This window comes from Aethalodelphis obliquidens, unplaced genomic scaffold, assembly GCF_003676395.1.
Source record: "Aethalodelphis obliquidens isolate GAN/ISIS:26980383/991018 unplaced genomic scaffold, ASM367639v1 scaffold3, whole genome shotgun sequence".
In the NCBI taxonomy this organism is placed as follows: domain Eukaryota; kingdom Metazoa; phylum Chordata; class Mammalia; order Artiodactyla; family Delphinidae; genus Aethalodelphis; species Aethalodelphis obliquidens.
This window is the reverse complement of record NW_020837947.1, coordinates 66,824,015-66,847,947: the sequence shown is the minus strand read 5'-3', so window position 1 is coordinate 66,847,947 and position 23,933 is coordinate 66,824,015. Positions and strand designations below refer to the sequence as shown.

Sequence of the window (23,933 nt, the reverse complement as noted above, 5' to 3'; positions counted from 1 at the left end):
AACAGGAAAATATACAATCACATGTGTACTTCAGCTGATTATATTCAGAGAAGGATCTACTGCGTGAAAGACTTTGTAAACAAAAGTAAAGACCTTCAAAGTAAATGAGGAAATTCAGTTAGTAATATCCCATTCTCTAATCTCTCAGAATCTAAAAAGACACTTTACAAATAACAGCTGCTCAGAAAGACATGCTTATTGGTTTAAACAGAATAACTCTGTCCCCCAAAATACCTTTTCTGTATAGCATTTAAGTTTTTCCTAGTACTCAATAGGTATTTTTTAAAGGTACTATTAAAAATGAAAAGAAAAACAATAGTAACCTCCAAGGTGAAAACGTACACAAAATATTGGGAGAACTTGTCTCTGATAATTCTGTAAGATGTGAAAAAAAATCTGGAAAAGAAAATGCATGGTATATGGGATCCATAAGCACTCAAAAGTGCTACTTAGTAGAAAACACCAGGTAATGAATGGTGCTCGAAAGATTAACCAAATCTAAAATGAGAACCAATTGAATCAATCATATTACTCATGACTTCACCAAAAACCTGGCAATATAAAATGCTATAACTGAAAAAGCAATAAAAAATTTTTATCAATTACTAAATATGTCATTATAACAAGAAACAAATACCTCCAATCCATTTTCTCCACCAAGAAGGCACATATGAGGAAACCAGTGCGATTGAAACCATGGGTACAATGAACACCTAAAAAATAAAACAATTTTGATTTAATAAATCACTTCAGAGGCTACGTTTTACTTTAAAACCCCAACCTGCAATCAAAACATTTCAATCATTTTATAAAATACATTTTTAAAGCTTGGCCTTCTTTTATAACTATTAAACCTGTCAGCTTAAATTGCTTAGAAAATAACTTATAGCACTAGCTATAAGTTTAAATATAACATATACTGATTTATTAGTTACAACTGTTTCTAAGGTCTAAAGTTTTATTTTAAAACTAAAAGATTCCAAGCATTTTAAATAAGGAGGTATTTCATCAAACACACAACTCTAAAGAACATAGGCGCACGCACACACACATGCACGCGAGACACTTCACTAGATACGGAAAATAACAAACTGATGGATACACGGTACGATAAAAACAAAGTTCTCTAGAAATCAACTGACTGTATCTTTACATTAGCTTGTAATCTTCCAAAATGAACTTTTAGAAGAAAAACCTGCTGAGAAAAAGACATTTATTTTTGTTAAGCTTTTTTTCAGGACATATTCAAGATCAGTGTGGTCCTGCCTCTATATTCTGAAAAGCTGCAAATGAGTTTCATAAATTCTAAAACTGACTGCATTTTCGTCATTTTAACTACTTTGAAAAGTAATAAAAACAGCTTGGTGTACATTATTAAATGATCACGCTGTAGAGAACCCACTTCAATGGCAGCTCAACGTAAAGTAGAGACGGAGCATCAATGAAGCAAGAAAACTAGTAAGGAAGCCATCCCAGTAATTTATGGAAGAAACATTTAAGGTAGAATGTGCAATCTGAGGGGTGAATAACTGTCAACACTGAGAGTTTGGTTTCTGACTTGGGTGACTATTTGGGCAATGGCCCCCTTTACCAGGTAAGGAAGTACAGGAGTTTACATCAGTCTTTCGGGCAAGGCAATGAGTACAGCTGGACATGCTGAGTTTAAGGTTCTTATGAGACTTACAAATATTTGGAAATAAGGGTAAAGAGCTTCACAGAGAGATCTAGCTGGAGTTGTGGATTCAAGAATAATCAGCATATAGTCACTACAGAAGCAGTCTGTGGTGTGGGCAAAATCACTGAGAATGGGTAAGTATCAACAGAACAAGAGAAAATAATTAAGGACGGAATCTGAGGAAAACTAACCTTTCAAGAATAAGTTGGCGGATGGAAGGGCATAAAAAACGACTAAGAATGAACAATCATGGGGTCGAGAAAACAAAGAGTGCATGAACACTGGGTCATGTTCACCAGGAAAAGAGGAAGTTCCAAGACAGGAGTGTTCAACTGTGTAAATGTCACAAAATGATTAGAACTGAAAGTCACTATTTGTTTAAGACTGCAGAGGGAGGACTCCAGATCGCAGTGATGTGAATGAAGAAAATAAATGGATTCAAGTATCAATCTTTTGGAAAGTTGACTGGGAAGGAGAAGGGGAATATAAAACAGAAAGGTGTGGGGGTTTTTTGGAGGGAGGGGTAATATTTTAATATAAGAGGCTTGGGTATATTTACAGGCTGAAAAGGACCTGGTTAAATCACAGAGACTGAAATAGAGAACAATGATATAACTGAAATGAAGTTTCTGAAAAGAGATAAAAAATAAAGAGATCAGCCTTGAACAGAAAAAGTTACCCCTTAGAGATAATTGCTATAATCATGAAACTCTATAAGTTCATCATCTCCAGTGCTTTGTTAAGAAAACGTGCCTCAAAAGTTACACAAAGATGTCAGCTGTAAATAGACATTTTTATTCAACATAAATCTTAACCCAACATGTAAATTTCCTTTCTACTTTATATTTGAGACCAATTTAAGCAACAAATACTCTAAAAATGTTTCTCATCTACACCACTACTATTTTTGCATCTAATTTTTACTATAGCAAGATCAACTAAATATTTTTATGAATAGGAAATGTAAGAATAATTGCCAATTAAGTGATTAAGTCATGCCATGATATGCAATTTAAGAAAGTACCAGTGCTCATTATTCAACATAGTTTTGGAAGTTTTAGCCACAGCAATCAGAGAAGTAAAAGAAATAAAAGGAATTCAAATTGGAAAATAAGAAGTAAAGCTGTCACTGTTTGCAGATGACATGATACTGTAATACACAGAGAATCCTAAAGATGCTACCAAAAAACTACTAGAGCTAATCAATGAATTTGGTAAAGTAGAAGGATACAAAATTAATGCACAGAAATCACTTGCATTCCTATACACTAACAATGAAAAATTTGAAAGAGAAATTAAGGAAACACTCCCATTTACCATTGCAACAAAAAGAATACCTAGGAATAAACCTACCTAAGGAGACAAAAGACCTGTATGCAGAAAACTATAAGACACTGATGAAAGAAATTAAAAAGGATACAGAGAAATGGAGAGAGATACCATGTTTTTGGATTGGAAGAATCAACACTGTGAAAATGACTATATGATCCAAAGCAATCTACAGATTCAATGCAATCCCTCTCAAACTACCAATGGCATTTTTCACAGAACTAGAACAAAAAATTTCACAATTTGTATGGAAACACAAAAGACCCTGAATAGCCAAAGCAATCTTGAGAAAGTAAAACAGAGCTGGAGGAATCAGGTTCTCTGACTTCAGACTATACTACAAAGCTACAGTAATCAAGACAGTATGGTACTGGCACAAAAACAGAAATATAGATCAATGGATCAGGAAAGAAAACCCAAGGATAAACACATGCCCATATGGTCACCTGATCTTTGATAAAGGAGGCAAGAATATACAATGGGCCACAACTACTAAGCCCGCAAGTCACAACTACTGAAGCCCACACACCTAAAGCCCATGTTCCACAACAAGAGAAGCCACTGCAATGAGAAGCCTGCGCACTGCAAAGAAGAGTCGCCCCTGCTCTCCGCAATTAGAGAAAGCCCACGCGCAGCAACAAAGACCCAATGCAGCCAAAAATAAATCAATCAACTAATTTAAAAAAAGAACTTATTATGTGCCAAGTTATTATAAATATTTTTATTTAATCAAGAGAAATGTTTTTTACCAAAATACACGTGTGCTACTCAGGAAAATATATATTCACAAATCTGGCCCATGTATTTATAATTAGAAACACCTAAAGTAATTAGAGGCATTAGTTAAGCTACACATCTATTATATGTAGTCCACCATTTACCAAGAAATCAGCCATTTCTCTTTTAACATAAAACAGACTTTTTTATTTCTCCAGTCCACAAAATTCTTATCCTCAAGTTATTTCTGTACATGCAAACAAATGCACTATAGCTCCATAATCTCTTATTTGTAATTATAATTTCAAAAAAGCTCTAAAAAAGACTGATAGGGTACTATCAAAAGGATACAGAAATCAACTTGAAGGGGCTCCCATTGGCCTAGGATGGAGCAATTTGGGCATAAGAATAAATATTGACTGCAACTGATTTAAATACATCAACTATATAAAAATTCATGAGTTCATACAGATACTCCAAGAAAAGAAAGTAATCAGTCACCACTGGAGATTGGTAAGATACCAATTCATTATTCTGGAAATTAAGAAATAAGAGAATCAGACGCTTAACTTGCCTTTCCATTACAAACTGCATTTCAGGATAATCAAATTGTTGAGAATAGTTCTTTACTAAAGAAGAATTCCAGCTAATCCATGAAGAAATGAGAGAGAATCAGAAAACAATCACTGTTTTCCAACCCCTAATGAAATACTGGATGAAGGCAGCAACCATCAATGGATGATAAAATCATTAGGTAAAAGACAGATGAAAAAGTCTGTAACAGAGGAAACAAGATGGTGCCACCAGAACCCACTTAATCATCTTCGTACCCCTAAAAGCAGGACCATCAGACATTATGTGCTTCCTGATGTGGTGTGAAAGGAACCATACAACGCCAACTATGAAGTATGCTTGCCAAAATATATAGGTACGCCTCTCGATTTAACTACCAGTTTACAGGACATACAGAAGACAAAGGAAAAAGTTAACTAATACTATGAGGAAGCACTCAGGTAGACCCAGATAATGGAATATTTTATAGGACAAATGATGTGGTTTCTCCAGCAAACTGATAGCATTAAAAAAGAGAGTGAATCAGAGAGATTTAAGAGACATAACAACAAAATGCAACATGTGGACACTATTGGAAACTGGTTTGAAAATCTAACTTAAAAAGGCATTTTTTCTATAATTGAGGAAACCTGAAAATGGACTAGGCTTTAATGACCTTAAGGAATTTCTCATTATTCTGTTTGGTACAATTGCATGGTGATTATATAAAAACCAAAAATCCTTATCAGTTAGAGATGCATACTGAAACACTTTAAGTGAAATGACATGGTACCTGTGATCTAATTTAAAATACTCAGAAAAAAATCTGTTAGGGGGAGGAGAGGAAAAATGAAAAAAAAATAAAAAACAGCAAAATGATAATTATTGAAGCTGAATGATGGATACATGAGGTGTCATTTCACTATTCTCCCTATTTTTGGTATGACTGAAAATTTCTACAATAAAGAAAAATTAGGAGGTACTATCTCCAGGGGAGGTAACATATGGTAAGAATTGGAAACATATGACCCCCACGGGTTTCAGATAAGGGATTATGAAGCTGTCGTTCTTCCTAAACATCAGAAAACGTCTGAGGCTTCTGTGTTTCAAGAACTTTTCATTTCCACTAAGTCTACAGTATTATCCCACAACCAGGCTAACTGCATGAACTGACAGTAAAATGATGATTTAAAAAAAAGAGTAGCTTTGAAAATAAATCTGAGTCTAACTTTTGTCATGTCACAAATGTCTACTGTTGATCACAAGTATGCTTCAGCAAGAATGTGTGCAAGGCTGATGAAAATTCCATCTCTGATACTAACACAACTAAAATATTGTAAAAGCAGACCAATATTTTCTGATCCTAAGAACACAAACTTGATTCTTTATTCTTTTTGTTTGAAAAGGTGTAACCAGCAACCAGCTCTAAGACCAGTTTCTGTTGTTGTCTTCAGAATATTACAATAAATAATTGCCACTACAATGCTCCAAAACTGGACAGGCCCAAAGCAAATGCTTCCACTTCAATCCTCATGAAGAGAACCCCTACCAGTGATATAAAACAAATAATATATATTAACATATATTGTAGCACAGTTCTATAATTTTTTTTTAATAACCCATAAAACACTCAATTTAGAAAATTTCCCCATCAGTTCTTCTAAGAATACAACCAGACAATTTATAACAAGGGTTGACTTGGGAGTATTAATCTTCCTGAAAGCAGGATATCTGATTCCAGATGTTAAGTGTTCTTGAAGTTCTTCTTGAATTCTTCTTCTTTACCCCTATAATGGCTTCTCTCGGATGAAAAAAGTTGTTTTTAATTGTTCAAATAAAGGTCTCAATGCTATTTTAAGCTGTTTATGTTCTGGTTGTATCCTAAATATGTGTGTATTTGTTACATATATTCATGTGAATGTGTAAATATATATACATATCACAATACCATGTCATATAGTCCCATATTATTGTTCTTCTGTTAAATAAATTGCATACTGTACAATATAAATGATCTGCTTCTATCAGAGGTTTAAGCTGTTTCCAGTTTTTTAATTACAAATGAAGATGTGATTAAATTTCTTTCTCATAAATCTTTATGTCCATCTCTGACTACTTCCTTTAAATAAATTCTTAAATGTGGCCTTGACAAGTCAAAAGAGTGTGAACACTTTTAAGAATCTTGACAAATATCACCAAATTGGCCCTCCAGAGAGGGCGTACCAATTAACACTCAAATTAATAATGTATAAGTACATCCACTTTATCCAAAGCTTGACATTATGATTCTTTTTTAATCTTTGCCAATTTGATGGGGGAAGGTAACAACATATATTTTAATTTGTATCTCTTGTTAACAAGTAAGAATGAAAATTTTTTTCATGTTTCTTGGCTATTTGTAATTCATTTCTTATAAATTTCATTTTCATTGTTTTCCATATTTTTCTATGGAGAAATGCCTCTTTTGCCTGTTGGATTATAAAATCTTTTTGTATATAAGAATATTAACTTTTATCTATCATATATGCTTCAAATATTGCTCCCAATTAGTCAAATATCTTTTTGCTCTGTTTGTTGTGTTTTATAATACAGAATTTATTTTTCATTTTTATGTGGTCACTCTAGAAACCAGTGTAGCAAGTAATTAGAGATTTGGACTTTGAAGTAAGAAACCGGATTACAAACCTGGCTTAACCACTTATCAGATGTGTTACCATGGAAAAACTATACTTAATTTCTCTGAGATTCAGTTTTCTTATCTGTAAAATATGGATACTGCCACATATTATAGAGTTGTTATGAGGATTACATTCATTCATTCATTCATTCAGAGTTTCCCACCAAGTCTGCCAGGCAAATAATAAGCATTCATTAATCCCAGCTGTTACTATTACCATGAATAGATATTTTAATTTTTGACAGCAGTTTTCAAATTTAAGTGTACATAAAAATCACCTAAGACCCTTGTTTTAAAAACAATTAGATCCCTAGGCTTCATTCCCAGAGGTTTTGATCATACAAGTCCAGTACGGGGCCCTAAAGCATGCACTTCTAATAAACATCCTCAGGTGATTCCAACGCAGGCGGTCCAGGAATACGGCTTAAAAAATACCTGTTTATGGATTCTGCCTTTGACGATAAACTTGGAATACCCTTTCTTACCTCAGAGTTAAATAAGTACTGACCTATATTTCTCCTATATTATTATGGGTCCTTTCAAAAATATTTGATCGGGGGAAGGGTGAGCTGTGACGGGGCGAGAGAGAGTCATGGACATATACACACTAACAAACGTAGTAAGGTAGATAGCTAGTGGGAAACAGCCGCATGGCACAGGGATATTGGCTCGGTGCTTTGTGACAGCCTGGAGGGGTGGGATAGGGAGGGTGGGAGGGAGGGAGACGCAAGAGGGAAGAGATATGGGAACATATGTATATGTATAACTGATTCACTTTGTTATAAAGCAGAAACTAACACACCATTGTAAAGTAATTATACCCCAATAAAGATGTTAAAAAAAAAAAAAATTTGATCCATCTAAAATATATTTTATTATACAGTCGGCTAATTGTCTCATAACCATCTGTTGAATAATCACACCTTCCCTCTCTGATGTGAAAAACATCTCTACCACTAGGAAACCACTGTAGTTTCCATTACTTTACCATACGCTTGGATAACTGGTAAGGAAAATCCCCTTGTTACTTTTTATCTTTCAAAATTTTCTTGCCCATAATTTGACCTGTTTGATTTGCCAAACAATTGTTTTCTGTACTCAATAAATACTGACTTAATGGAGGCAGTGGACTTAACAAATAGAAATTAACTTCATAGTAATTTTTCCAAAGTCTCATTGGGATTTTGCTTGGAATTACATTAAAAATTGGAAATTGGGCTTCCCTGGTGGCACAGTGATTGAGAGTCCGCCTGCTGATGCAGGGGACACGGGTTCGTGCCCCGGTCTGGGAAGATCCAACATGCCGCGGAGCGGCTAGGCCCATGAGCCATGGCCGCTGAGCCTGCGCGTCCGGAGCCTGTGCTCCACAACAGGAGAGGCCGCAGCAGTGGGAGGCCTGGGTACCGCAAAAAAAAAAAAAAAGTTAGTCTACTACTTTAGTAAATGCTTCTTGGTGATGATTTAAAAAAGAAAAAAAAACTTCCATATCAATTCACTTGTAAAAAAGAAAATGGAAACCCAATCACAAAGAAAATATTCAACATTGGTAAAGTGAAGCCAAACATACCTATAAGTTCAGGCGGGTTTCTTTCATTAAACCGCTCACATAGACGAATAAATGTCTCGGTATTCTCCGTTGTAGGGCATTCGCCATGTCTAGTAATACAAAAACTTTTTTTTTTAAGAAGAGATTACAAATTTCAGCAGAAGGTTTAAATATTAAGGAATCTTAATACATGACTTACCCTTTACACTGAAGTTTTATATATTTGATTCCTTCTTTTTCTATGTCATTTCTGTCATAGAATCTTGAAGTATTTGTCAGGTCCACCAACAAGCCCATTTTAACCTTAAAAAAGAATGAAAGAAAAAAGGACAGATTTACTGGTAACTGAATTTGTACCGAATCGAACTGACTAAATGGCAGTATTCCAGGCCAGTTCATTCAACTACACTAAGGGAGATTTTAGGTTCACTCTGCCAATGAACTAATAACAATGAAAGTATCACTTATCCAAGTCTTATTCAAGACATAGAACTTAAGCACTAAATAAAATAAATTAACCCCCAAACTAATGATGAAACAAGAACATAAGCAAAACAGACTCCACTTCAACATTACAAAAGTGTACCTAAAAAAGCAAACACTGATGTAGTTTTCTGCATCTGTCACTCCACCTATGATTTACTAGACAAGAAGCCAGAACAGGGATATCATCTATCTGAAACACACCCCAACCAAAGCTCCAGGCACACAATAACCCAGCACTCCGAGCAGTCATTACTACAGCACATGTTAGGCAGTTAAATTCTCAAGTGAGTACACAGGGCAAAAAGTGTGTACAGTCAAAATTCCCTTGTAAATCCCTTAAATAATCAATAAAGAATAGTACACATGGCCGTATTTGTGCATCTCATTGAAGACTTACTCCCATTCCTCAGTCAGTTTTTCTTCCTGTATTGGAACAAAAATCATTATTTCTTCTGTTGAGCAGTAACTGAAGTAGTTGGCTTGTGTTAGGGGGCCACAGGTTTGAAAAATCTTGAACAACCAGAATCATATTCAGCCTTGAAATATATGCACACTGGAACTGAGCCAAGTAAAAGAACAGTTAATCCAAACATCTTCCACCTCATTCTGAAGTATATACTCTCTGAGAAGAATGGCAAGAGAAACAACCTGTACTTTTTAAACTGTTATTTTTCTCTCTTTTGTTGTTACTGCTTTTATTGAGTACCTATTGTTGCGTTTGCCTAAAGGAGACTGGTCTACATAAGAATTCAACTCCGGGCTTCCCTCGTGGCGCAGTGGTTGAGAGTCTGCCTGCCGATGCAGGGGACACGGGTTCGAGCCCTGGTCCGGGAAGATCCCACATGCCACAGAGCAACTAAGCCCATGCACCACAACTACTGAGCCTGCGCTCTAGAGCCTGCAAGCCACAACTACTGAGCCCGTATGCCACAACTACTGAAGGCCGCGTGCCTAGAGCCTGTGCTCTGCAACGAGAGAAGCCACTGCAATGAGAAGCCCACGTACCACAACAAAGAGTAGCCCCCGCTCGCCACAGCTAGAGAAAGCCCACGCACAGCAACAAAGACCCAATTCATCCCAAAATAAATAAATAAATAAATAAATTTTAAAATAATAAAAAGCCACCTGTAGAACAAGAAAGGGATAAAGTATGTTAAATCAATATCAAAAATGTTTTGTTTCGGGCTTCCCCGGCGGCGCAGTGGTTGACAGTCCGCCTGCCAATGCAGTGGACACGGGTTCGTACCCCAGTCCGGGAAGATCCCACATGCTGTGGAGCAGCTGGGCCCGTGAGCTATGACTGCTGAGCCTGTGCATCCGGAGCCTGTGCTCCGCAACGGGAGAGGCCACAACAGTGAGAGGCCCACGTACCGCAAAAAAAAAAAAAAATGTTTTGTTTCTTACCTTCAGACTCTTCAGATAATTTGAAAGCATACTGGGATGGAACCGATTTTCTTCAGCAACTTGACTGTCATATCTTGGTCCTAACATTGTCTTCAGAGGTAAAAATCTTCCTAAATAACATGAAGATAGGTAATAATTTTCAATAATGAAAATGTTCCAGGTTAAAACTCTATAATTAGCAATTCTTAAAATCACTTTCTAACAATGTTTTAAATGGAATTTAAAAGAGTATTCATGAAATACTCTCAACCTACACTATATTTTCAAAAGGCACTCCTTGGAACTTTTTAAGACAACATAAATTCTAGATATTGATAATCAAATATAATAGCAAAAGAAAAAATTACCAGTGAATGGAACTTCCACAAAGACTAAGTTCTAAACCACTACATTTAAAAGTTATTGCCTTAAAAAAACTAGAAAACTGATAATGAAGTAAATTAAATCAATTCTTTGAAATTCCTATCATACTCTTTTAATATGAAATTGGAACTTTCTCCATCTTATAAGCTTATCCTACATCTCAGGAGAAGGATCATGCTGAGGAGCATACTGACCAAAATCACACTCCAAATGCATCAGTGATTCTAATTTCAGCAAAACTGACTGACTTTTGGCCTTTTTTTTTCCTGAATCACCGTATAAACACAGGGGAAGTCATCTTTTAAAATCACCTATTTTAGCTGATTTATATTATAAAATCAGTAAGAATAAATATCTACCTAAAACAATATCTAAGTGAAGTCTTATCATCTGTCCAGAGGCTTTAAACAAAATTCATAAAAAGATCATTTTTTTCTATTTTTATTTTCTACAAAACCAATCAAGATCACCAGTAACCTCCATGTTGCTAAGTCCAATGGTCAACTCTCAGTTCTCAAATAATTGATCATTTTTTAATTCAAGAGGGAGCTCTTGAATCGCTTTTTTCACGTGGCTTCCAGGATCCTCCTGTTTTCCTCCCCTCTCTCTGGCCTCTCCTTCTCAGCCTGCTTTACTGGCTCCTCTTTATCTCCCTGGCCCCTCTATGTTTTGTCCCAGGGCTCTGTCCTTGCACCTCCTTTCTAACTACATTCACTACCTTGGTGTCTCATCAAGTCTCACAGCTTTAAAAGCCATCGGTGTGTAGGGCTTCCCTGATGGCGCAGTGGTTGAGAGTCCACCTGCCGATGCAGGGGACACGGGTTCGTGCCCTGGTCCGGGAAGATCCCACATGCCGCGGAGCAGCTGGGCCCGTGAGCCATGGCCACTGAGCCTGCGTGTCCGGAGCCTGTGCTCCGCAACGGGACAGGCCACAGCAGTGAGAGGCCCGCGTACCACAAAAAAAGAAAAAAAAAAGCCATAGGTGTGCTAATGACGGACAAAGTGTATCTCCAGGCCAAACCTCTCCCTTAACTCTAGAATCAAATATCAAACTGCCTACCTGACTTAGTCTCTACTTGATGTCTAAAAGACATCTGAGACTTGATATCCAAATCTGAACTCTCAATCTTCAAACTCCTCTCATGGTCTTCCCCATCTCAGCAAATGGTAACACCATTTTTTTAGTAGCTCAGGCCAAAACCTTTGGCGTTATCCTTGACCCCTCCCTTTCTTACACACACCACACCCAATCCATCAGCAAATCCTATCAGATCTCTCTTCAGAATATATCCAGGATCTGACCACTTCTCACCACTTCTACCATCATCTCACCTAGATTATTATGCTTCATTTAGTTTATTTAACAGATATTTAATGAGTGCCTATTATGTTCTAGGTGCACAGACTATATAAGTGAAAAGAAAAAACAAACATAAAAATCCCTGCCCTCGTGAAGCCTATATTCTATTAGGTAAAGATAAACCACAAACAATGAACATAATAAATAATAATGGTACATTAGAAGTTTCATCCCACTAGACCTCTCTCCTTCTCACTGTCATCTCAGAGGTCCGATTCTCTTTCCTCTACATACCCTTAACCTCCGTGCTCCTCCCCAGCTGCTCAGTCACACTCTCCTGAGAAAAAGCCAGACCTCGATAAACCCAACGACCTGATTGATTTCTTTAGGCCTCCACCTACACAGCTCAAGGCTCCTAGAGAAAATCTCAGAGCACAGCAGAAGGGTGACAATGTAAATCATAATCCTCAGTCTCAAAGGCAATCAATCCTATGTTTCACATCTTTTCCTCATTCATAAAATATACCAAGCTCCCCTACCCCCTTCTCAACTGATGGCTTTGTATTATAGCGTACTGAAAAGAAAAAGTAGAAAGAAGCAACTTTATATGTCTAACACATACCAAACAATGTTTAAAACATTTTACATAGATTTATTCATTTACTCCTAACATAAACATATGTAACGTTATTATCCCCATTTTACAGATGAGGAAACCGAGGCAAGAGAGATTAAGTAACTTGCCCATTGTCACACTTCTAGTAAATGAGAGAATAGTGATCCAAACCCAGGTGATCTGGACGTAGGGTCCATGGAAATAACTGCTATTCAACAATGCCTCTCCACCACCAGGTAGAAACTTGCCTCACCTTTGCAGTTATAAACCTTTCTGTATCTGAGTCCATTTACTCTTTCATCCCCTGTCCTTACTCCCATTAAAGGCAAATCCCCTCCCTTCTGCTCTGGATTCTTTCCATTTTGCACTCACAAGGACCATCAATCAACTCTTCCTCCCTTCCATGTTGCTACCAACTTTTCTAGTATCTTAACATCTCACAGCATCTCATACATCTGGCAACTCCTTCCTTCTTGAAAAATTCTCTTGGCTTCCATATCACCATACTCCTTTAGTTTCTACCACCCACCTAACACCACCCCCAATTTCTAGTCATTCTTTCTCAACTCCTTTGTTCCCTCTACCCAATTTCTTTTGTTTTCTTTTTCTTTTTTTTTAGTTGCAGCACACAGGATCTTTGTTGTGGCACGCGGGATCTTTGTTGTGGCACGCGGGATGTTTAGCTGTGGCATGCGAACTCTTAGTTGCAGCATGTGGGATCTAGTTTCCTGACCAGGGATCAAACACGGGGCCCCTGCACTGGGAGCATGGAGTCTTAGCCACCGGACCACCAGGGAAGTCCCTACCCAACTTCTAAAGGGCAGGTTTTGGTAAGGGGGGGTTCCATCCTGGGCCTTGTCTTCTACTCTTTCTACATTCTCTGCCTGAAAGGTCTTTTCCACTGCCATGGCAGAAACAATGCTATCTGTTCATCAAACTCCATTTATTTTCCTCTTTTGTGGCACGCAGGAAGACTACATTTCTCAGCTTCTCTTGTAATTTGGTGAGGGTCATATGACTGGACTCTGACCAACGGGATATGGGCAGGAGTGAGATATAACACCACCCCAAGAGCACCCACTCCTGCTCTTCCCCTTCCATGGCAACCCTGCAGGTCATATGTTTAAGAGGACCGCATCACAAGATGGGAAGAGCCCAGAGAGTCACCACTTGGAGAAAAGTTGCCCAGGAAAGCTGTCTGAAACACAATGCATTGTGATATGAGCAAGAAATAAACATAGTATGTTGACTGGAACCCTTGAGTTTGGGGAGTTGTTTGTCAGAGAAACTAGCATTACTTACCCTGACTAATCAAATACCATGTCTTTAAATATTGTCTTTATGCCGATGATCCTTAAATGTACATCTCCAACTCAAACTTGTTTGAATTCCAAACCATATATCCAACTGTGTACTCAACACATCTACCTGAGCAATCAGGATCTTTTTTTTTTTTAACATCTTTATTGGAGTATAATTGCTTTACAATGGTGTGTTAGTTTCTGCTGTATAACAAAGTGATTCAGCTAGTATACATATATCCCCATATCCCCTCCCTCTTGTGGCTCCCTCCCACCCTCCCGATCCCCCCGGTCTAGGTAGTCACAAAGCACCAAGCTGATCTCCCTGTGCTATGCAGCTGCTTCCCACTAGCTATCTATTTTACATTTGGTAGTGTATATATGTCAATGCTGCTCTGTCACTTCGTCCCAGCTTGCCCTTCCCCCTCCCCGTGTCCTCAAGTCCATTCTCTACATCTGCGCCTTTATTCCTGTCCTGCCCCTAAGTTCATCAGAACCTTTTTTTTTTTTAGATTCCATATATATGTGTTAGCATATGGTATTTGCTTTTCTCTTTCTGACTTACTTCACTCTGTATGACAGACTCTAGGTCCATCCACCTTACTACAAATAACTCAATTTTGTTTCTTTTTATGGCTGAGTAACATTCCATTGTATATATGGGCCACATCTTCTTTATCCATTCATCTGCTGATGGAAACATAGCTTGCTTCCGTGTCCTGGCTATTGTAAAGACTGCTGCAATGAACATTGTGGAACATGTCTCTTTTTGAATTATGGTTTTGTCAGGGTATATGCCCAATAGTGGGACTGCTGGGTCATATGGTAGTTCTATTTTTAGTTTTTTAAGGAACCTCCATACTGTTCTCCATAGTGGCTGTATCAATTTACATTCCCACCAACAGTGCAAGAGGATTCCCTTTTCTCCACACCCTCTCCAGCATTTAAGCAATCAGGATTTTAATACTTCTTCCAACCTGCTTTCCCCCTCAATAAGCCCTAATGGTACCAATCATCCCACTGCATAAGCAGAAACTTGGGACTAAGTTTTGACTCTCTTTATCTCATTCTAAATCCAGCACCAAGTCCCGTCTATTTTCCCTCTTTAATATCTCTCAAATCAGCCTACTACTCTTCAACTCTACTTCTAAACCGTCACCATTATCTTTCACTTGAACTACCATGACAAGTTCCTAACTAACCTCCCCACTTTCACCCTTGTCTCTTTCATTAAACACAGCGCAATCAAAGTAAGCTTCTTTAAACTGAAGTCAAATCATCTGACCCCAATGCTTAAGAAATGGCAATGGTTTGCCAGTGCACTGTGAAAGTATATAAATATTAAAACCCCTTATCACACCGTAAGCTTATACGATCTGGCTCATACTCTCCACCCTCACATCCATATCCTCACTTTCAGTCTGAAATCTCTCCACCATCAAACTATCCCAACAGAAGACCTTCAAAAAAACAAAAAAACAGGACTTCCCTGGTGGCGCAGTGGTTGAGAGTCCGCCTGCCGATGCAGGGGACACGGGTTCGTGCCCTGGTCCGGGAAGATCCCACATACCGCGGAGCGGCTGGGCCCATGAGCCATGGCCGCTGAGCCTGCGCATCCGGAGCCTGTTGCTCCGCAACGGGAGAGGCCACAACAGTGAGAGGCCCGCGTACCGCAAAAAACAAAACAAAACAAAACAAAACAGCAACACTCACACTCTATCTAGCAAACTTCTATTTATTCATGTTAATTCATATATACCTCCCTCTGGGAAGCCTTCCTGATCCCCTTCTTCTTCCCTAACATCAAGGTTTATTATCTCTCCGAGAAAAAAATAATAATAATAATAATAAAAAGAAAAGAAAAAAAGGTTTATTATCTCTAGTATCCCATAATATTCTATAATAGAGTCATTATTGACCTTGTTAAAACAGAACTGTGTTTAAAAATGATGGTTTGCTACTCACAGAATTGTATGCTCTTTAAGGTGGGGGACTATATCTTAATCATCTCCCAAGTCCCAAAAACCAGCACAAAGTATATACAAATATTTGCTAAGTAAAATGTCTTCAAAGTCATCACTATTATCATAAGACTGAATCATATTTATAGTCCCCCAGTTAGTTCCCAGGAGGTTCTTTATATATAGTACATACAAAACAATTTTATGTTGAATAATCAGAAGTTTGTTTTCTTCAAAGTGTTCACCTGAAATCTATCACTCAGAAGCAGGAAAAAAGAATTCTTCAGAAATAAAGCTTGGCCCTATCTCCAGGTACTCACTCTCTGACTAGAAGTCTGGTTTAATTAGAGAAGGTGACTTCAGCGTGGGACAAATTACTATTTATAATTAGCACCATCTTCTTTCTGATTCAGAAAAATTATGAACTTCTAGTACTAATAAGATTCATCCTAATGTTTACAATGAGAAAATTTAAGCAGTCATAACACATTTTCCTAAATATGCAAAATATCAAAGAAATTATACAATAAGCATAAATTACTTTTCTAATCAGAACAAAAAAGAGGAAGAAAATAGCAGGTAGAAACTGGGAATGTGAATGATTCCTTATTTTTCTCTAACGCTTGCAAGAATATAGCTAGCATTTCTTATTCTACCACTATAAAACACTGCCAACCCTACATTATCCGAAATACACGATGTGTCATGAACACTTCTAGGACAGAAATGTTAGAGAGATCAAATTTTAAGGGAAATTCAGAAAGACTTATCAAGAATTTTATGTTGTATTCACCTTACTTTCTAGTAAGGATCACAAAGCCAAGCCAAAGAATTGATTACCAGTAAAGATTCAGTTTGGTTGTCAGGAGGCCTGGGGTTCTGTTCAGGGCCCGCAACTGCTCAGATTAGGTGAGCTTAGTGACTCACTGATCACAGTAATTAAGAGTCTATGTTTTGGGGGTCAAAATACTGTAATACAACAAAAAAGGAAAAACTTTTTATTCCTGACCCTTCATCTCCAGGAGAGGGAGAAAAAAAAGCACACAACTCTATTTCTTACAGAAGTATTAAGCTGCCTGGAGCTTAGCACCTTATCTGCTGCTGTCCGCCCCCAGTCAGTACCACATTTGCCCCATTCATCTAGGAAAAAGTCAGTATTCTGATATTTGTCATTGCCATCTGCAGATTATATTAAAATTCTGATTTTAAAACTGTTTTCCTAATTCCAAATAAAAAATATTCACTGGGACAAGACCTTCTTTATGATTTTGTTTTTCTCACAAATCAGTGCAGCAGGTAACTAATGAAAGGATCCAGGAAACATGCTCCAGGTTAAAAAAGAAGCTAGACATCTAAGTTTAGAGGTTTCTTCATAACTCCATAGAAAAGGCCACATGTAAAAAGAAAGGATTCAACAGTAAGTTAGAGATGCCAAGGGAAAAAACGTCAAAATGTCTGAAGAGTGAGATGAATTGTAATCAATTCATCTGAAGACAGTACAATGACTATCAAGCACAAGTGAAAATCATATAAAAATGGTTAGAACGTAAAAAAAATTATTCATTTTTGTTAAGGAAAACCATTTCCTCACCCCAAGGCTTGCTCAGATTATCTTTTTTTTTTTAGATTATCTTTTATCCATCATTTATATGGCTTTATTAACTGAGAATTTTATATAAAATGTGAAGAAAAGCTGACAAACTAGAAGAACCAGAAAACCTGAATTAAAAAATGACTAGAGAATCTTCTCTTCCAACAACTTAAAATAACTAGGCTGGGACTTCCCTTGTGGTGCAGTAGTTAAGAATCCGCCTGCCAATGCAGGGGACACGGGTTCGAGCCCTGGTCCGGGAGGATCCCACATGCCGCAGAGCAACTAGGCCCGTTCACCACAACTACTGAGCCTGTGCTCTGGAGTCCTGGAGCTGCAACTGCTGGGCCCGTGTGCCACAACTGCTGAAGCCCGCACAGCTGGAGCCTGTGCTCTGCCACAGGAGAGGCCACCACAATGAGAAGCCCGCATACTGCAAGAAGAATAATCCCCACTAGCCACAACTAGAGAAAGCCCGCGCGCAGCAACAAAGACCCAACGCAGCCAAAAATAAATAAATAAAATTTAAAATAATTAATTAACTAGGCAGACATATTATTGCTGTGTACATAATTAGTAAGTATGCATAGCTCACTACAAAATCCTTTAATTTTGTTTCAAAACACCTTCTAGAAAAAGCATTAAGTTGGAGTTAGTTAAAATTTAAAACTTTAACTCTTCAAAAGAAACTTTTAAGAGAATGAAAAGGCAAGCCACAGATGGGAGAAAAGACTTTTAAAAGCATATATTCAACAAAGGATTTGTATTTACAATACATAAAGAACACTAACAACTCAAAAATAAAATAAACAACCAAATTTTAAAAATCAGCAAAAGATTTGGACACTTTGCAAAAGAAGGTATGTGAATTGCCAGGAAGCACATGAAAAGATGCTCAACATCAAACCACAGTAAGATAGTACTAAGCACCTATTAGAATGGGTAAAATTAAAAAGACTGATCAAATCAAGTGTTAGAGAGGATGTGGAGCAAACAGAATTCTCATAATTGATGGCGGGAATGCAAAATGTTATGACTTGAAAAAGAGTCTGGCAGTTTTTTAAAAGGTTAAACTTACACCTACCATGTGATGCATTCCTCTCCTAGAGATTTACACAGGGGAAATGAAAGCATATGTCCTACAAAGAACTGCACATGAATATTCATAGCAAGTTAGTATGCAACAGCCAAAAACTGGAAACAACCCAAAGGACCATCAACAAGTGAATGGACAAACCAATTTAAACTGGTGTATCCATAACAGTGGAATACTACTCGGCAGTAAACAGAGATGGGCTATTGATACGTACAAGCACAGCGTGAAAATCTCAAAAAATAATGCTGAGTTAAAGAAGCCAGAGACCTCCCCCCCCAAAAAGAGTGTGTTTCCATTTATTTTAAAAATTATACAAAATGCAAACTAAATCTATAGTGACAGAAAGCAAATCACTGGTTGCCTGAGGGAGGGAGGGATTACAAAGGGCAGGAGGAAACCTGGAGTGGTGATGATTGTGTTTACTATCTTAATTGTGTTTCACAGGGTGTGTGTGTGCGCCTGTGGTCCAAATGTATCAAACTGTACACTTTCAAACTGTACACCTTAAAGTCTGTTGTGTCAAACTCAAAGATGAAAAAGTCCTCAATTAAGAATCATTTAAAAAACAAAACAAAAACCTCCACTCTCAGTGTGGATGAATTTCACCGCTGGAAACTGCCCCTCCCTTTAGCCTTCCTCTCAAAACCGACACTTGTCCCTTCCCCTTCCGAGAACCCTCAAAGGTTTACAAACTCCTGACTAAGCTTCAAAGTATTATTACCCACTGGGTTCTTGGGTTCTCGGCTCCTGCCACACAGAGCTCCTATCTACCTCCCCGTTCGCAATATTTAGCCTTACTGAAGAGTGAGAAGTGCCCCCACTCCCTCCAGTCCAGGTTCCCAAACACTCATCCACGAAGCTTCATCGGACCGAGCACGTCTCGGTCCTGAAACACCACTACCGAAAAGCTGCGCCCCACTCAGCCCACCCCCGGACCCGCCGGTGCGCGGGGACTCGAACACCCCCCGTCCCGGTTACCTGCCACCGGCTGGCCGCGCCGCGGACAGTTTAGCCACCGCGGGGGAATCTTGTTGTGAGCCATGTCTTGGGGCCGTGCACAGCCGCCCCCTCCACCAACTCGCAGCGCCGCCGCCGCCGCCTCTTCCTCGCGCTCCGCTCTGCTCCCGAGGTCGAGGTACCCGAATCCCGGCCGGCGTCCGAACCCCAACAGCCCGGACCCGGTAACGTCAGCACCGTCGCGCCACTTCCATTCAGGCTCAACTCTAAGCGAGCCCACAATGCACCGCTACTTCCGCCCCAAAAGCCCCACCCCCTTCTTTCCGAGGTCAGAGGTGAAGAAAGAGACGCTGGCGGACGGATAGGAAGGAGTTAAGGCCAAGGCGAATGGGAGGGGCGGGTCTTCCCTCGCCCCGCCCCGCCCTGCCCAGACCCAAAGCGCTCTCAGGGCGGCTTTGCACATGCGCAGCTGCCGTAGTATTGGGAACCAGAAGTCGCACTTGTATTCATTTCCCATAGACTGCCGATGGAAACCCCAGAGAGTGAAAGGAAACAAATCCTCTTTCCACACGTAGACTGGTCCGCAGATTCCATAAAGGCATCTGTTTTACTGACGAAGGGGGCCATTCCACCGCCGTCGTAGCTCAAGAACCTGATAGCCCTTTTTCGGCCAAATTTGATGTCCCGGCAGGATCTGCGTTTGATTGGGAATTTGGAAAGTTCTTCCTGACGTGGATTAGGGGAACAAGCTTTAGAGAAATTCTAAGAGCGAGAGATTGGAGCACCAGGAATGAGGAATTTCTCTTTGTGGGAGTACTTCTGGGGATCCATGAAACATATGAAATTAATCTCAAAACATTTTTTATGAGTTTTGTTTGTACACTTCTGGAGCAAAGTTTTATAGCGTATTTGGGAGTCTCAAAATTACCAACTAAAGTGTGTAATTTGCAAAGGCAGGAATTGCCCAGTGGAGCACCACTACCTGACGGTGTTACTTGCCTTACCAAACAAACGGTCTTTCCCTTCCAGTTGAGCAGGGGCGATTGGGAGTGTTTTCTAAACTATGTACTGTAGTAAGACTTTCTGTAGTTAACAGGCTAATTTAGTTAAAGTATTCAATATAAAGCTGGATGCTGGCAAATTAGTTATAATGTAGCAGTTCGGCTTTAACTACCAGTGATGTGTTTGAACTGCAAGAGTGTGAGGTTTGGGAGAATGCATTTTAAACTTACGGGACAGCTCAGCCCCTGAATGCCTGTACCCTCTCAGTAAGATCAGAATTCTCCCTTGAAACAGAGAGGGCCCAATGGCTCTCTCTCTGAGAGAGCCTGAGTTAGGTCACACTCCTGGTCTGTCCTGCCATTATATCTGCTGAGACCTTTTAGTGAAAGTATCACTCCTCTGCTGACAAGACTGTTGCCTTACAAATCAGCAATCTGCCCAAATGATGCCCAATTCTCTTCTCTGCTGGCAGGGGGAAGTTGGTACCAGACCCAGAGTGGTGAAATGTTTGATCCCCCAAATCTCCAAGGATGAAAAAGGTGAGCCTGGTCCTGGAAAAGTATTTCACTTTCCCCTTCTGGGGATGACTTCCCTTGGAGACTGTCCTTCTCACACACTGTGTCCACCTAGGGAGCTCAGTACTAGGCACAGGGAATGCTTCGCAGAGGCTTCATACCACTGATGAGCAGCTGTTATTGGTTGTTAAGGCAGCAGTGTGTGCTTAATTTTTACACCACTATCCAGTTATGCCCTCTTTTTTCTTTTAAAGATTTTTTTTTGATATGGACTATTTTTAAAGTCTTTATTGAATTTGTTACAATATTGCTTCTGTTTTATGTTTTTGGTTTTTTGGCCGCAAGGCATGTGGGACCTTAGCTCCCCAACCAGGGATCAAACCCCCACCCCCCTGCATTGGAAGGCGAAGTCTTAACCACTGGACCGCCAGGGAAGTCCCCAGTTATGCCCTCTTTATCCTTAGTGCCAACAGACCCAGAGGACTCTGTGGTTCCCTTCTGCCCACCATAAAGGGCAGAGTAGGACAGTGGCATCCAAGTGAGAGGGCAATTTCTCCCATTTCTCCCTACCAGGAATCCTTTGCCTGATGGGTACTTCTGCCAGTATCACTCCTACTCCCACATCTCTGCTATCCTTCAAGAAGAGAAATAGATGCCCCCAGAGGAACCAACATGTCTCCTCCCTGGCCTCCTGGAACCACCAACACATTCTCATAAAGATATCTTGGCCTCCTCTTTATTGACTCTTCACAGGTGAATTCTTCCATAGAACATTTATTTTGCCCATAAGGAAAGGTGTGTGTAAGTGTAAAGAAGACTGGATTTTCCCTCTTGACAAAAAGGAAAGAGACTTTCCTTTGCCCAGGGTATTTCCTTGAGAAAGCTTGTATTTGTAAATCCTTCCTCATCACCCTGATATGTATATAAATCTTTTGAACAGCTAAACGAGCCTCTTGCCTGTTTTACAACCCAGGAACTTTTCTTAGGGCCTAGGGAGCCACCTCTTTGTAAACATGAAGGAAGATAGCGCCCCCTGTCTCCCTGTCACCATGGGAATTTAACCTAAAACACCTCATTCCAAGCTGAAAGTCACAAAGATTGAAAAGTTTTGTTTTCCTTTCAGATAATGGCAGTTAGCTAACACAGGCAGCCAAGCCAGTTACCAAGTAAATTTAGGATGAACTATGAAAGACTGTATAATAAACGGTGCTGCCGAAGTCCTCTTACATGGGGACTAGTTATTATTTATCTCGAGAACATGTATGGAATGGATCATATATACTTGGCTGTTTGCAAGGGTGAGTGTTCTCACCTTGCAATCTCATTAGAGGATTGCCTGTGATTTGCATTAGAGTCTGGTTCAGTGCATATTCAATAATAAAACTGGTTTATTTCTTTGCTACATTTGTGGAGTGAACGTTCTCCTCTCTATGTGTGCCTCTGTCCAAATTTCCCCTCTTCATATGAAACCGGTCATATTGGATTAGGGCCCGCCCTAATCCAGTATAAACTCATCAAGATTCCATCTGCAAGACCCTACTTCCAAATAAAGTCACAAGTACAAGGTTAGAAGTTAAACATATCTTTTGGTACAATTCAACCCATAACACCCACTCTTACTTTCAGAGGCACAGTCCAGGCTTGCAGACACACAAGCTGTTTTGAATCCCAGGAATGTGGCTGCTCTACGTCTTCCTTTTTCTGAAGCAAGTTTTTCTGGAAAGTCAGAGACTGAGATAGAGGCCTTAAAAATCACCTTCTACGCCCCTCCCTTTTTTTGTATACTGCTAGTGGAACAAAGCAGGACTCTATAGGGCCTTCCTTGGACAGACCCCTCCCCCCATGTCCTCTGCTGTAGCTGCTTTCTGAAGTACCTAATAACAATATCTGATGCACATTTCCTGAGTTGTTTTACAGATGCTAAAACCTCACCAAGGGAACTCCCTGGCAGTCCAGTGCTTAGGGCTCTGTGCTTCTACTGCAGGGGGCATGGGTTCGATCCCTGGTCAGGGAACTAAGATCCCGCAAGCAGCATGGACAAAAAAATAAAATAAAATAAAACCCCCACTAAATGAAAGAAGTTAACTACCAGAGGACCATGAGCATGTAGCCCCCCAGACCTGCTGGAGTCTGAGGACTGATAATGTTAACCCCTGTGACACCACCCTGTTACCTCACCATCAGCCATTCGGATAATTGTGCACGCAAGCTGATCACACACCCTGCAACTCCTCTCCCTCACCTGGCCTTTAAAAGTGCCTCCTTGAAACCCATCAAGGAGTTTGGGCTTTTTTTTTTTTTAAACAACATTTTTTTTTTTTTTTTTTTTTTTTTTTTACTAATCAGCTCTTTTTTTAAATTTTTTTAAATTAATTAATTTATTTTTTGGCTGCGTTGCACAGCACGTGGGATCTTAGTTCCCCGACCAGGGATCGAACCCGTGCACCCTGTGGTGGAAGCATAGGGTCTTAACCACTGGACCACCAGGGAAGTCTGGAGTTTGGGCTTTTTGAGCATTAGCTGCCCCAGACTCCTTGTGTGATGCCTTACAATAAATGCCACACTTTCCTTCATCACAACCCAGTGTCAGTAGATTGGCTTTCCTGCACATGGGCAAACAGGACCCAAGTTTGGTTCGGTAACACTAGAAGCTACAGGAAATGAGATATCTTGAGCAAACTCAAAATCACCCTATTTTCTTCCTTTCTACCAACAATACTGATCCCACTTGAACAGTTTAAATTCTTCAGTGACACACTTTCAAACCTGCTCTCCAAAGAGGCTCCAAGTATTCCCTCAGTGATCAGACTTCTAAAGACCCAAATTCATACCTGCATATTTTTAA

General features: G+C 39.4%; 1 protein-coding gene and 1 long non-coding RNA gene across 8 annotated transcripts in view; one reads left to right on the top strand and one right to left on the bottom strand.

Moving 5' to 3' along the window:
* Positions 1 to 19,843, bottom strand: part of RNGTT (RNA guanylyltransferase and 5'-phosphatase) — a 250,509-nt gene extending 230,666 nt beyond the window's left edge. For 4 of the 7 annotated variants that reach the window (XR_003429506.1, XM_027090771.1, XM_027090750.1 and 1 more), the window contains exons 1-5: positions 19,593 to 19,843; positions 10,387 to 10,496; positions 8,696 to 8,799; positions 8,518 to 8,606; positions 638 to 713 (exon numbers count right to left, since the gene is read on the bottom strand). Coding sequence is in view for 6 of the 7 variants with exons in the window: in XM_027090771.1 (XP_026946572.1) it covers positions 638 to 713; positions 8,518 to 8,606; positions 8,696 to 8,799; positions 10,387 to 10,496; positions 19,593 to 19,656 (443 nt within the window). In the remaining variant the exon portion in view is untranslated. The remainder of the gene's footprint in view (positions 1 to 637; positions 714 to 8,517; positions 8,607 to 8,695; positions 8,800 to 10,386; positions 10,497 to 19,592) is intronic. The other 3 variants (XM_027090730.1, XM_027090722.1, XM_027090760.1) reach the window with 3 other exon arrangements.
* Positions 19,844 to 20,064: 221 nt separating this feature from the next.
* LOC113611551 (uncharacterized) lies at positions 20,065 to 22,492 on the top strand. The gene is made up of 2 exons (XR_003429503.1): positions 20,065 to 21,112; positions 21,662 to 22,492. It is a non-coding gene; the product is annotated as an uncharacterized LOC113611551 (long non-coding RNA).
* Positions 22,493 to 23,933: the final 1,441 nt, after the last annotated feature.